This window comes from Cupressus sempervirens, chromosome 4 (assembly GCF_028749045.1).
Source record: "Cupressus sempervirens isolate cs-2001-9-10 chromosome 4, ASM2874904v1, whole genome shotgun sequence".
In the NCBI taxonomy this organism is placed as follows: domain Eukaryota; kingdom Viridiplantae; phylum Streptophyta; class Pinopsida; order Cupressales; family Cupressaceae; genus Cupressus; species Cupressus sempervirens.
Window position 1 is genome coordinate 417,103,491 of NC_143121.1, and position 16,171 is coordinate 417,119,661.

The 16,171-nt window shown below is 35.7% G+C and overlaps 1 protein-coding gene across 4 annotated transcripts in view; it reads left to right on the forward strand.

Moving 5' to 3' along the window:
• The first annotated feature begins 10,620 nt into the window (after positions 1-10,620).
• Positions 10,621-16,171, forward strand: part of LOC149561817 (Transcriptional coactivator/pterin dehydratase) — an 88,265-nt gene continuing 82,714 nt past the window's right edge. The window contains exon 1 of one of the 4 annotated variants that reach the window (XM_089825356.1): positions 10,621-10,816. In XM_089825356.1, coding sequence (XP_089681482.1) covers positions 10,792-10,816 — 25 coding nt within the window. In that variant the 5' untranslated portion in view covers positions 10,621-10,791. Of the gene's footprint in view, positions 10,885-16,171 lie in introns of all 4 variants that reach the window. The other 3 variants (XM_089825355.1, XM_089825354.1, XM_089825353.1) reach the window with 3 other exon arrangements.

Below are 16,171 nucleotides of genomic sequence, written 5' to 3' on the forward strand. Positions count from 1 at the left end.
TAAGGTTATCAAACACCACACCAAGATGGATGTAAGCCTTATGCATATTGAGATCATTTACTATCCATCCATTACCTGCCATAGGAGCAATCTTTCTCCATCCCATAAGGAAATGGAAACAAGATTCCATTTTGGGCCATGCCATGTTAAAGACAACCCTATCCCTGATAATTAGGAATGGGTGTCTAGGAATGTTGGCTATGATAAAGCTCCCCAGGGGATGCTCCATGTACATCTCAGGGAGAGGATCTAAACCCATAATTGCTTCCTCAATGCATTTGCACTAGATGGATTGGAAGGTGTTTAGGCATAGTCAAATCATAGCCCATTTTTTGAAACCAACTTTCACCATGCATCCTATGAAAAGACCTATAACATCACTATTCATCCTCCATGAATGATCATACTTAAACACGCCTTCACTAATTGCCCTACTGACTGCAATTCTTGTCATTCTGTCCACTACCCTCAAAATGTTATTCCACCTCTCTGGTTTAACATTTCCAAGGAACACCATTGTTCTCACTTCTAAAGTGTGAAAGACAGATGTTAGTATCCATTTCCAAATATTGCAAACCCTTCCTGACAGTGATGAGGAAATGATATAAAAGGCAACACTCCAATTTTAGATGAACTCGAAGATCCTAGAAGCCTTGTCTGATAGATGATTTGTCCTTCACCACATCATAATTAATGGATAGACTGTCAATACACAACTTATTTTATAAACAATTAACCCATGCTAGTGGTCTGGCTCTAATTCACAGGACATTGTCCACCTTGAAAATTAATAATGGTAATCCAGACCCTATGATTAAAAAACAAACTATAATGTGCCACTAAAAAAACTATAATGTGCCACTAAAAAAACCCTAAGAGACCAAAAAACTCCTTTCTAATTTAATACACGAGGTAAATTATAAGTGTTAATAACCCTAAGTCTAATTGAGTAGATAACTAATTTGATATAATACCTAAAATATACCTATTCCAAAATACCAATGATAACTGAAGAAATTGGTGTTTTTAAAAATAAGATAAACATTTCGATACAATTAAATCCCTTGAGCTAATTTTGAAAAATTAACTCCATCTGTCCCAATATTTGCTAATGTGTCTGCCTTGTTGTTACCTTCTCTATAAATATGGCAAATCCTTGTATTCTCAAACTTATTGAGCAAATGGATAACTTCTTCTAATTTCAAATTGAGAATCCAATTAGGGGTTGACCAATTCCTATTTGCATTTAAAACAATTTGAAGATCACCCTCGATAATAAGTTTAGGTATACCTAATTGATGGCATATTCTTAGCCCTTCTTCCAAAGCTACAAACTCAACCAAATTGTTAGTAGAAAGGTTGATGGACTTCGCCATTTTCACTAACCACTTGCCTAAGTCATTGTTGATGATACATCTGATACCTATAACCCTTTGGTTGCCTCTAGCTACTCCATTGAAATTAAGCTTTTCCCAACCCTTCAAGGGTAGGGGAACCATTTACAATTTCTCCTTGCTTCCTTGTTTTTCTTAGTATAGACAAGCGGAGGATTGATCAACTTGGGCCAAATATTTTTGATTAAACCATCCCACATCGAAAAGGAGCCTTCTTCCATACTGGATTTCCTAAGATAGGAGTTAATATTTTCCACCATACTTGCTTCAATTTTCAGAATTAGCCCTTCAGCTTTCAACTCTTTATCACAAAAAATTCTCCTATTTCTTTCTTTCCAAATCTCCCACATGAGGATAGAAGGACTAATATTCCAGAGTTTACTATAAATGCCCTTACAAAGCTGTGATGGCCATCCAATAAGAAAATCCTTAAGACTTTAAGAGAATGGAGAGTGCCAACCAAATTTATGAATGAACCATTCCCAACACATTCACAAATAAGGGAAATTATAGAGGAGATGGTAAGCATCTTCATAATCATTCTTACAAAGAACACATCTCAATGGTCCAGCAAAACCAATTCTACTAAGCCTATTCGTCATTAGAATCCTATTTTGAAAAGCTAACCATAAGAAAAAGCCAACTTTCGATAGACAAGCAGGATCCCAACATAGATTAAGAGGGATTTCCACTTCCTCCCATCTTTTGGAGTTTACCAGAGCATTATAGCCATTTTTAACACTATATTTACCATCATTTGAAGTAGCCCAGATCAATTTGTCCTTGCTCTCTGACTGTTTGACTTTCTTGGTGGAAATGATCTTTTTATAAGCCATAATCTCCTCAGGATCCAGATCTACTCCTTTAACGGATTTCCAAATCCAAGATGATTGATTATCTGAATTAGACTTAATTTTATATTCATTGGCTTTCCTCCCCCAAAAGTTGATAAGCTTTTCTTTGAGATTGACATGGACAAGATTTTTATCTATCGGTGGATGTTCGTCCCATGAGTCTTCCTAGAAAAGTGCATCTTCACCCTTTCCAACATTCCAAGTAAGAAATTTGCTAACTAGATGGTGACACTTAACCATGGAATTCCAACTTTCTGATCCTTTCAGAAGGATCTTCATTTTGAAAATTGAACTATGATCTTCTGTGATAAGATACTTATTGTACAAAATCTTGGCCCATTTTTGCTCTCTTTTCGAGTGTAGGCACTAGATCAATTTAGCCCCTAATGCTTTGTTTTGCCATAGGAGATTCTTGATGTCTAACCTATCAAACTCCTTGGGTTTACAAATGTTATCCCATTTAATGAGAGCCAATTTTTTGGATTCCTCACAATCATTCCATAGGAAGTTTTTGAGTTTGACTTCAAACTTGTGGAGAAGATGCTTAGGAAGGGGAAGACAAGAAAGTGGATAAGTTAGAATGACAGATAATATAGATCTAATCCTAATGCACTTACTTACTTCCGTAAGCCATTTATCTTTCCAACTACCAATCCTAGCTTCCATTTTTTCCAAAGTTTTATGCCATACCTTACCTAATTTAGTACTCTTTTCTAATTCTACACCGAGATACTTGCACAGGAAAAAACCTTTATTATATCCCATAATATGACAGATTTGATTTTCCACCTCGGTATCCATGTTGATAAAAAATATTTCTGATTTAGCTTCATCTACTTTTGCTTGGAACCTTTCATTTATCTCTTGATGATTAACTTTAAATTGATTGCCTCCTTCTGAGAGCTTTCTCCTAGCAAGATTGTGTCATCTGCATATTGTTGATGAGTGATGTTAGGAATATTCCTGGTAACAATTACTCCTTTAATTTCTTTATTGTTATATGCTTTCGTTATAGCTCTCCCAAAGCTTCTGCCAGAATGATATTTTGAATGGGGATAATAGGTCCCCTTGTCTTATTCCTCTTGAAATCTCAAAAAAACCTTCAGGTGACCCATTGATTAGTACATAAATCTTAGTTGTTGAAATACACTTAAAAATAATATTAATCCATTAATGAGAGAAACCAAATGCTTCTAAGGTTTTGTAGAGAAAACACCAATCTACCATATCATATGCCTTATAAATGTCCAATTTCATAAACATACAAGCCTCTTTATTCTTAAGGATTGAATGAATAGCCTCCTAAATGATTATTATGCCATCTAAAATGGATATGCCCGGCACAAAACATGTTTGTTCCTTGGAAATAATTTTGGGCAAAATTAATTTAAGTCTGTTTGCTAAGATTTTAGAGAAAAATTTATAAATGGTATTACATAAAGCAATAGGCTTGAAATCACCTGGATTCTCAGGCTTTGGCTTCTTGGGAATTAAGGTAAGAAAAAAATGATTAATTTCTAACAATAGTGAGCCACCCTTTCTCGAGGCTTTGATCGCCTTCCAAAGATCTTTACCAATAATATCCCAACATTTTTGATAAAAAAAGGCCTGAAATCCATCTAGACCTGGAGGTTTCTTTGGATTCATGTTAAAAACTACTTTCCTTACTTCTTCTAGCAATATTGGTTTGTTTAAATCTTTATTATCTTCTAGAGAAACCAATTTAGGTATTACTTTAAGCAATTTGTCTTTCTCTATTCTATTTGACCCTTCCAAATTATTTAATATTTTTTGGAAGTGGTCCACAAAAATCTCTGCAATTTTGGTAGGTTTATCTGTTGCTATCCCCTCCTGATTTCTGATCCTTGTTATGGTACTTTTAGCTTAATTGTAAAGAGTTAAATTATGGAAATATTTAGTGTTCTGGTCTCCCTCCTCAAGCCACCTTTTTCAAGATTTTTATCTCCAAAATATTTCTTGGTCAAAATATCTTCTTGTTTAGCCAACAATTATTTTTCTAACTTGTAGCTGTCATCATTCATTCCGTATTTGATAATTTCTAAATTTAATTCTTTTAATCTATCTTCAATTTCTAGTTTTTCTTTGAAAATATTTTTGAAATGATCTTTGTTCCATCTAAGAATATTTTCTTTGAGCATCTTCATTTTAGAAATAAACATAAACATTTTTTATCCTTCGAAATCACCTTGAGACCACCACTCTTTGATGTTTTCTAAGAAACTAGAGTCCAAAAATCACATCTTTTCACATTTAAATGAATTTCTAATGGGTTTATGGGGTTGAATTAGCTCCAATTTGACAGGGAAATGATCAGAGCCAACAATCGAAAGAATTGAGGACTGAATATTTAGATTATTTACTTCTAAATCTCCTTTGATAAAAAACTATCTAATTTATGCACTATATACGCAAAATCCTTCTGTTTGTTATTCCATGTATGAATCCCATTACTATAAGGAATATCATTTAAATTATGACCTTCACACCATTCTTTGAAATCCTTCATGGATTGTGAGAACTATTGTACTCCCCCAATTTTCTCATTTAGATTTAATATTGTGTTGAAGTCTCCTCCTAGGATTATTGAAATGTTCTAAAAATTTCCCATATACTGGCTAATATCTTTCCAAATTGTTTTTTTCTCTAAATTACTGACGGGCACATATATATTAAAAAGAATAAACTTGATATTAGATTTCACACTATTAACTAAACCACAAAGCCAAATATTCTTAGATGGTAATATATCTAATGAATTTTTCCTATGATTCCATATGAACCCTAAACCCCTAGATGCACCTACAGATTCATGCATGCTACAACTCCAGTTACCTAGCTTTTTACCTAAATTAATTCCTTCTGACTTATCTAACTTGGTTTCTTGTAATAATATGATATCTGATTCAAACTTATTTAAATTTTTTTTTAAAATTCTTATCTTGTTAGGGGCATTAAGACCCCTAACATTCCATGTAGTGATCTTCATGGTTCCATGGGAAGGCTCTTCCCCTTCCCTATGTTGAAAAGTTGACTGATTTTTTGTTGTTCTCGAGCTTTACCATTTGCTTCTCTGAGTTCCTTAAGTGATTTTCTACCTCTTTTTGCTATCATCTTGCCACAATTAGGAAATTTGACTTCTTCAAGATTCTTTTTAATACCCAACTGATCCATATTTTCTTGTGCACTCTTTATAGTTTCAACTTTTTTACTCTCCTCATTCTCCTTTTCATCTGTTTCCAACTCTTGAAGTAATTGCTCTGTTAAACAATGATGAACCCCAGTCATTTTTTCTTCATCTTCGTAGCTTCTCTTATCGACTAGTGAATTCTTGGTTAACTTATCTTCTTCTTCTATTAACGATGGATCCCTTATAAGATTTGTAAAAGTGTAATTGTCTCCTCCCAACTGTAAAAGTTTCTTCAAAAGTTCTTCCTTCTAGGCCATATTTTTGCTGTCTTCATTATTGAAATCAAATACTCAACTTAGTTATTCTGAAAGCTTCTCTATGTAGTCTATCTCCTCCTTTTTAAGAAAATCTATTTCTAACACTTCTTTCTTATCCACTTACTAGTTCAAAAAATTCTAAAAGTCTTGAATAGGAATATCTATTGACTTGCACACTTCTAACACATTTGTTCTACCCCTGATTTCTGAATAGTCTCTCTTTGGAGAGGGAGTCTACCAAAATTTTGTTAGTCGCTTTGGGGACTCTTTTTCCGAAATTGACTTTGGCTGAGATGGTTCTACGTCTTGTTGCTTTATATTTTTGTCAGCTATATCACTTCCATTCTTTGTTGTGACTTCAAATAAGAGTGCTTGTTCCATATCATCCATACTCCTTGACATATTGTATGGAGTCTTATTTCCCTCTGATTTGTGAACTGGTGTCTTCTTTGGTTCTCTTTCTGCCATTCTAACTTCTTTCTCTCTCTTATCTTTTCTTTCTTTCTTTCTTTGTTTTCTGTTATCAACAATAATACTCTATAACCTTGCCCTACTATTTGCTTTAGGAGACACTTCCTTAGAGCAAAGATTATTATCCTGACTAAGCACTTTCAATGGAGACAAATTAACCTTGTTCCTTTCTGGTGACTTAATCATATCTGGCTGATTACTCCAATTTTTACTCTTTGGAGATATATTATTTATGTCATGTTGTCTTCCATTCTTTTGGCTTGAATGGTTATTACCCTTTCCTACTTCTTCCTTTATAGTATCTAATGAATCTTTTAAATTATTTTCCTTAGATTCATACTCTTCTTGCAACATATTGAGATGCCTCATTTTGATCATAGGTAGAAAGCTATTAAGATCTGAAGTTCTAGGTAACATATTGAAGGAAGACTTCCTCTCATCATCAAGCCTGATTATTTCTGAGATCTTTTCGTCATATTTCTGAAAGTTTAAGTTATATGTTGATCTGTTTGTGATTAGTTTTAAAGGTTTAAAATTTGTATTATTAGCTTTACATTTGATAAAGATTTTTACATTATTACATCTTTCAAAAGACACACCCAAACCGATCAACACACCTAATGATCTGCCAATTCTTTTTAAAATACCTATTTGATTTAATTTTGGAGGAATTGAATTAATGATAAACCAAGTTGGAATAGTTATATCTAAATTATCCTCTCTACAATTAGGAATCCAATTAAAAAAATTTAATGCATAACCTTTAAACATACATTCAAAAACCCTAAGAAATTCATTTTTCACCGTCTCATCGCAACAATGAATAAAGATTATTTTGTCAGAGTAATGCGAGATACTTACCTAGAAGCCATAGAATTCCTCCACCTAGTCAATCAAATTGTGCATCTCTGCTTTAGGGCCATTCCAAAAGGTGAATAAACCAACGTCTTGACATTCTTGCCAACATTCTTCACTATCTTGATTGCTGATGATGAGAACTGTATCTTCATGATCTATTGATGAATGATAAATATCCTTAGGATGCACCGAATATGCTTGATAAGTGAGAGGCTCCCTGTGATGTGGTGGAATGTATGTGGAAGGAGAATGCAATGGATGGGGGATCTTCAAATGGGTTGGAGAATCTACATATGGGTGGAATGCGAAACCCTTTTGCCTCAGATAGATAGGAATCAGATTTTGACTGGCATATTTCGTGGAGTTGAAGACAAAAAATTTGTTGTCTAGATTGGATAATGAATCATTGATGATGCATTGCTCCGAAATTCAACAGAATAAAGAAAGAGATCCTGCAAACGACATCAATTCGGGACATTGCCATCCTTCTCAAGCTGTAAATCTGCCCTCAGACCTTAGTTTTGCTTGCATAACTGGAATCCTCCACTTGTATTTACACATTAGGGCTTCTCAGACCCTGGATGTTTGGTCTAATTGGATGCGAGTGCCTATATTTTTTTTTTTTTTGAAAGTTTGCAAGGATGATGTTTGCCAAAATTCACACTTTTCGCACTTTTCAAATTTTTATGTCTGCTTGCCATTTTTTATTTTTATTATTCACAGGATGACATGTAAATAACTTTAATAACTTAATATCTTTTTCACTCTTTAATTTATTTTTGAAGCGTTTAATTGATAAAATATTATCAACTCAAATAATAATAATATTTAGCATTTATTTAAAAATGATCTCCTAAATATATTACTACTTAATAAATATTATTATGCTCTAAAATTAAACTATAATTTTCTCTTTAAATTTAATTCTTTTTATTTAATTAATTTCTCAAATAATTAAATATAATTAAATATTAAGAAATATCATAACAATTTTTCATTAAATTAAATAATTAATTAAATCATTTAATTTGACTTAATTAATAGAAAAATTACCAAAGACTCACAAGACAAAATACGAAAACCCATCGTAAAATACCATATACAAGATCAAACTAAAGGGTTATAGTCACGAATTTATGTCATATGACACATTCAGAAGGTAATCAACTCAAACACTTGTCCTAATTTTCTAGGACAAATGGGTTTAAAGGTTAGGATTTGGACTGAAGAATTTATCTCCCCTCTCTTACTATTGAGATAATGCGATAGGGTACACTCATCCAGACAATTTAGGGAAGTCGATACTTGGTACCTACAATTTGCATAAAATCCATGCATGTACAAACACATATATACTAAGCTAAATAGGCAGTGGTAGGAAGTGGTGCATCATGCAGATCCCGACTAGCAGGTGACTACAATTGCCTTCCTTAACCACATCAAAAATGTCATACATAAAGAAAATATACAGGCACACCATACACATGTGGTATGGGGTAAGTATCCAGAAGAAAACACATATAATAATCCATCTAACTAATCATCATCAATAACCGAAATCACTATAATAATCGTCATGCATACATGAAGTATATAGTACCAAGTAGTCTCATCATAAAATCAACTGAATATGAAACAATAGCTGATAATCTAAAAAATAATGCTACCAATCAACAAGCATAAAATTGGCCTAAAAGAGTTAGGCAATAATAACAAAATGCAAACTAGGGCACGTACTGCATTCACCCGTCTCCTCTTAGTAACCTAGCCTACATTATATTCCCAACAACCTCACCCATGCCTTGAGTGTTTGTATAGGCTAGGGGTGGAAATAAGATGATACCTAGTGAGAGGTATGACTAGTTTACCTTGTCTTCATGAGAGGGTATTCTGGTTCCGCATGTGTCATGTTGAGGGTCTGGGTTCTAGAGTGACCAGTCTAGGGTAACTCAACACTTGAAGGTTCAAGGTCTAATGAGAGACTAGTCCAAGATAACACAAGTAGTTGACCATTTGATGACATTGCCTACTATGTAGTTTGAGTCTCCTTCATATATATATATATATATATGCCTTTGATTATGTACTTGTTGATGTTCCTCTCATTGGATTTTTTTTATTGTGGGTTGTTACATATTGGTTGGATCTCATTTATGGTTGGTGATTTACTTTTATTGATGATAGTTTGTGATCTGTGGATAATTGTACCTTTGACATGTGGCTTGACTTGGAGTGGATATCTTTCATTGACTTTATCTCTTGATTTCTAGTATTTGATTCATTCATGGTATTTGTATGTTGTCATGGTATGTGGTGTTGGTATTGGATTGAGTGTCCTTTCAATTTTGGCTATCTTTCTTCTTTAGGAGTTTACATACCCTTGAGGTAGAATTGACCATCAAGATTCTTTCCTAGGATCATTTTATAGTTTGATTATCTGTACCTCTGTACAATGGGATTGGGAGCTTGACTAGGTGACCACATAGTCAGAGGTAGTGTCTTCTTACCATTTGGGTCCTCCTCAGATTCCCAGTTGTTGGATGTTCATTGAAGCAATTTTACCTTTATCATTCTTATTCATATCTTAGAGACTTCTATTTAATTGATGTATATATGTTAACATGTATCTTGTATTTGGATGTACTTGTATCTATTCTCGCATACCCTACAACATGTGCATGGATGTTATTCATTAGATGTGTTTCATTGTGTCTGTTGTATTTATGCATTGACTTATGAAATGATGTATCCACTATTTTTTTAATGATCATGGAACATTGTACTTAAGACTTAAACTAATTAATAAAACTGTTGTGTTTCTATATATTACTTCCACATTGTTACTTCGATATTGTTTAAACTTAAAAAAAAAATAGTTCAATAAACACCATAACATGTTAGGTTCATTTCTCTTGTGTTCTTGAGCGGGGTGTTACATTAACCATTTAGCACTTAGGTCCTCTTAAGCCTAGTGAATTGTTTTCCTTCCTAAAGTATTAAGAACAATTTATGTTCGAGCTTGATTATCCATTCCAACGATTGTCCTTTACCCCTATTTCCTTTCTTTATAAAACTTCAATTGTAATACAAATATATTATTTCACATCTTGTACTTACATAAACTTTATCAAATACATTTAATAAAAATAATTATAATAATATATAAATACTCCTTTTGAAATATGAAGTATACATACTTCACTTTTGTATGTATTGTCACAATTTAAAGATTATAAGAACAAGAACATTATTATAAATAGAAATTCCCTTGACATAACAAAAACATTATTATATATATATATTTTATAAATAGAAATTCCTTGACATAAATTTGATAGCTAATATACAGTCCATTTAATATCAAACCATATGAAATATTACTTTACCTTTATTTTCTATTTAAGGTAGTTATTATTTTAAATTTTAATTAATCTTCCAATGTATTGTCCTTCGCATATCTAAATTAATATTGGCATCCATTGCACCTCATTAGAATGCAAGTGCGAATTATATCAGCATGAGGTACTTCACTGTATATTTACCCGTTATTCCATACCCAAAAAACAAAAGTTTGCTGGAGACCTTTTCTTTGCTTACAACTGTAAACGTTGACGAAACTTTTACTTACAAGCAACTCAGATCAAGACATTTTTAATTGAGAAAAATTAACCACATGTAAAAATGCGACAAATAGAAATTAACACAACATAATACGGGGTTCTGTTAATCGCTCTCCGGATTTTGCCGCAATGTCGGCAGCTGCATCCTCTTCTGGTAGTTAACTGGTTCATTTATTATTGTTTTTGACATGAATTATGGAAAACCGTTTCTTAAATCTGTAGGTATGAATGTAGGAAGTCAATTCAAATATGATAAAAGTGCACCTTTCAAATCTAACATGTATTGCTTGAATCTATCTAGCGTCATTCTTCCATTTTATGTACAGAGGATCAATTGTTCTCAGTGTATTAAATGCTCGAAGGGAAAATCAAATATTTTATGACATTCTGACGACTTTTGAATTTTTATAAACTACAGATTTTGGTACAATATGAGATTTTGTCTGTTCAAGTTGCAGCTTTGAATTGCCGATTTAGGGATACGTTTTAATTTAGCTATTATAAAGTTCGGAGTTCAAAATCAGCTGTTTTCAGGGGAAAACTATACCAAATTTGAGTTGGAATTGTGAATCTTTCTTGTGATATCTGTAGCATATGATATTTTTCGGACACCATTTTGAATTCCTTCCCCGCTCTATTAGAATATATAGTAATCGTAGTTTTTAACTCCCCTTTGCTTGAGATTCTGAGTGCTTTGCAATAGAATGAGGAGTCATCGTTTTCTGATCTCTTGGCCCATAGTACTAAAACTCAGAATTGAAACTTTAAGAACATACAAATTTACCTATGGTTTAAATGTTGATTTGTGCTCTGCAACTTTTTGCGCCCTGCAAGCTTTTTCGAATTTAAAAAATGGCGGTCTTCTGGGACCCCTCCCCCTAGTCCGGTGAACCCCCTCCGGATTCTTCTATCGGTGGTCTGGCTGTTGAGCTTGCCAAGGGTTCTGCAGTGAACACTTCAGATTCCCTGCCAAAATCTCCCCCAAAGCTTACTAGAAAGGTGCATTTTTTGGAACCCAGAGTAGTCTAGATTTCTTTTTGACTGATTTTACTTGCTCGGAGGAACTGAAATTACCCTTTAGGAGTTTGTTATGGAAATAACCATGGCAGATTTGAACCTGGCCGTCGTGTGTAGATATTTTAACTTTTGGCCCACCATTGATATGGTGAGAAAGTTGGTGGGATCTCAATGGAAACTCAAAGGCAGTGTAGTGCTCTCCGTGATGCCAGGAGGTCTATTCCTCTTCAGATTCACTGCTTTATAAGATCTCTCTTTCGCCCTCTCAAGATCTTGGTTGTATGGTATGTTGGCATAATTGTCTCAAACCTTGAAGACTGACCGGTGAACTCAGCTATGAAGATGTTGTCATTGATGTGAAGGCATAGGAAGGAACTAAGATCGGTTGTAATGTTCCCATTATAAAATAAATCATTAATCAAACTATTGTTAATGGGCTGATTGATTTAATATATCTCAGACCCATTTTTATTTTTGTTTCCGTAGTTTGTGTCGCTGTCGGCTATCTTTGTACACCCTCTGAAAGTTTTTCCGACGGGTATTTAAGCATGGCTTGTAGGTAGTCATTAGGTATGCAATTTGGATTATTTTCTCTGCACTGCGAATTCTTGTTGGAGTTCTTTGTTGTTCGCCATTTCGGAAGTGAAAGACCTTCCCTATTTGGTTTGTCCGATTTCGGTGGGACTTAACCCCCACCCTATTCCGTCGCTTGTAACACTTCGCTCGGATCTGGCAAATCAGAGCATCATCTTTCGACATATATATTACTTAAAGGAATTATCTGTATTCGAACTTCTATCATTGTGTTTGGATTTCATCTAAATCTTTGTGTTTGTGTAGGAACAAGAGTGTATTCATAGTTGGGTTTAGATATCTAACCGTGTGGCCTCTTGTCATTTCCATAAACTACATCCTCCTAGGCCGTACGACCTTCACCCTCTACCCACACCTTCGTACATCACTTGCGTCTTCTACCAATCCACTATACGGCTTACCGTACGACCATCCCTCCCCACCTTGCCCATCTTTCCATCGTACAATTGTAATACAGCTTCCGTATGACCACTACTCAGCTTCCATATGGCCACTATTGTGACCTACACACCGTACGACCCCCACCCTAGGCTTCTGTACGGCCATCAATTCGGTCATCACCAGGTCTCTGCACTTGGGAACATTATAGTGGTATTAGAGCTTCGATCCTGCCAGTTTGTGAACAATGAATGAGTTTATAACCAGAAGAGACAAAGAACCCATTCCGTTGATAGAATGGCTGTTGAATCGGAACCAACAGTTGCCGAACTTGTGGCACTATTGAGAGAACTTGCGAAGAATCAGGCACAAATCACTGATACTCAGTGACTCATGGAAGAGACTCTCAAGAAGTTGGCAGACAATAAAATATCCGGAGAACAAAATGGTCATAGCGTGGACTCGGTGTCGGGTAAATCAAATCCTCATCCAACACGCTCTCGACTTTCCATGTCGTCTTTTCCCCCAAAACGGAGGCACCACGCGGAGGAAAACAACCAACCTTTGAAGAGATGCAAGAACATTTGAGAGGAGATTGGAAGAATGCGAATTTTGAGGAAGATATATCCAACAAAGATTACGCAGATCTGCGAATGAGATATTCGGGAGGTGGAAATCGAGGATATTTTAACAATGATCTCAAAAGAAAGTTAAGTAAATCTATCTCCATTTGATGGATCCGGTTCCATATCTGCGCAAGTGTGGGTAATGAAGGCCGATACTTACTTCCAACCGAATCCCATGCTAGAAGAAGAAGCAATTAAATTTGCTGCATTGCACCTAGAGGGAGTTGTGCATGAATGGTGGCATCACGACACCATCACACTGGGGCATGATCAAATAAATACTTATGCAGAATTCACTAAGAGATTGATAGATCGATTTGATGATAAAGATCCAAAACTCAATTTCAAAGATTTGGCACAACTGAGACAAACTGGATCGGTCGACCAGTACATTGTGCAATTTCAAAAACTCTCTTTTGGTCACAGGCATTTTTGAAAGAAGACAGATAGTGCTCTTCATGGATGGACTGACAGAACCACTGAAAGGTTGGGTAAAGGGGTTCAATCTTGCCACCCTGTCGGAAGCTATTAAGAACGCATGGAGCATGGGATCATCATCGACGTCATCCTCTCAAAGTTACTCACACCCCAAACTGCCATGGACAAAGATAATAAACCTTTGCCTAGGAAGTTGTCATTGGACAAAACTACCAGACAGGAACTCCGAAGGAAGAAATTATGTTTCAACTGCAAGGGACCTTGGGAACCTAGTTACAGATGCCTTGGAAAAGGAAAAATACACTACATTGAGGTCATGTTCAATGATGAGGATAGACAGGAAGAAACACTCGCTGGAGACAACCAACATTGCGATGACACCAACATGGTTAGTTTGAACCATATGAAAAGGATTGCAGCGTTAGTATGATGCGGAGGAACTATCGCCCTTAGCTAGTAGCCCGAGGTGCACAGTGTTTCCCTTCAAGGATAAAGGGTTATGGTGATGCTCGATAGCGGAGCCACTCTAAATTTCATAAACTCATCTCTGGTGAAGTGAAGAGGTCTACCTACGGAGACACACACAGGATTTTAGGTCAAGGTTGCCGGAGGGACTCTCCTACCCTACACATGCCTTGTTCCTCAGCTAAGTATCACAATGGCGAATCACACAGTCATTGGGGACTTCTTCATAGTGGATCTTGATGATATGGAGGTTATTCTAGGCATATAGTGGATGGAGATATTTGATGAATACAGTCAAAGTTTCAAACAGATGGACTTCACTTTTGTTGTTGATGGAAAAAGGTTGTTCTCTGCAGAATGGAAAATGAAGGTCCAAAGGAAGTTTTTGCACATCGGATGGAGGCAATTTTTTGGCGTGATGACGTTGCGTGGGCTGCACATTGTTTTGTCTCAGCAGAACCTATAAAAGGGCAATAGACACCTCCCCAGGATGATGATCTCAAGAATATTTTGAGTAAACATGATAAAGTTTTCATTGACATTCCTCCTAGCATACTGCCTCATCGAGGGTTTGAACATACTATTGAGTTGGAAGTTGGAGCCAAGCCGGTCATAACTACCCCCTACCGACATCCCAAGAAATTCAAAGATGAGATCGAAAAGACTATTCAAGAATTGCTGGAGAAAGGATGGATCCATCCCAGTTCTAGCCCCTTCGCGTCATCAGTAGTATTGGTCAAGAAGAAGGATAGGATGCACATGTGTGTGGTCTACCGTGAGTTGAACAAAAAAAAAAAAAGAATAGATATCCCATTCCAAGGATAGATGAGTTGCTGGATGAATTACATGGCACAGTCTATTTTTCAAAAATAGATCACTGTTTCGGATACCACCAGATCCGCACGAGGGAGGAAGATGTAGAAATGATGACCTTCTATTGTCACTATGGGCATTACGAATTTCTAGTCACGCCGTTTGGATTGACAAATGCCCCTGCTACATTCCAATCTTGCATGAATCACATCTTCAGCAAACAATTGCGTAAGTACTTATTGATATTTTTTGATGATCTTCTTATTTATAGCAAGACATGGGAGGAGCACCTGAAGCATCTGGATGAAGTCCTAAGGATCATGGAGGTGCAGTCTTTGTTCGCCAAGCAATCCAAGTGTGAATTTGGTATGACAAAAATATTGTACTTGGGGCATGTTGTCAGTAAATATGGAGTTCAAGTTTATAAGGAGAAGATTCAGGCTATCCTTGATTGGCCTCCTCCAAAATCACTCATGGATTTGTGAGAGTTTTTCGTACTGTGCAGTTATTACCGAAGGTTCGTTAAAGGGTTCTCTCAGCTCGGTGCACTCTTAACAGATCTGATAAAGAATGAGTCTTTCTAGTGGAACGAAAAGGCACAACTCACAATTGATAAGCTGAAAGAGGCAATGAGTACTTGTTCAGTACTTGCATTACCTGATTTCACTCGACCGTTCATTTTGGAGTGCGACGCATCCGGAAAAGGCATTGGTGCGGTATTGATGCAAGATAGACACCCCATAGCTTATGAGAGTAGGAAGCTTACACAAACAGAATGCTTATATTCCATCTACGACAAAGAAATGTTGGCCATTGTACATGCGCTAACCAAGTTTCGACAGTATCTAGTGGGCGCCAAGTTTGTTGTCTGTATGGATCACAACAGTTTGAGATATTTTCTGGAGCAACGGGACTTGAACGAAAGGCAACAAAAATGGGTAAGCAAGGTTTAGGCTTTTGATTTTGACATTGAATATGTGAAAGGGAAGAACAATGTGGTTGCAGATGCCTTGTCCAGGAAACTCGCCATCTGCTCACTAAACAAGATTTCAGCGGATTAGAAGGCACATTTATTGGTAGAATATTCCAAAAATACATTTGCTTGTGAGCTAATGGATGACAACACCCAGGATGATCAGTACAAAGTAGTGGATGACATTATCTACTATAAGAATCGG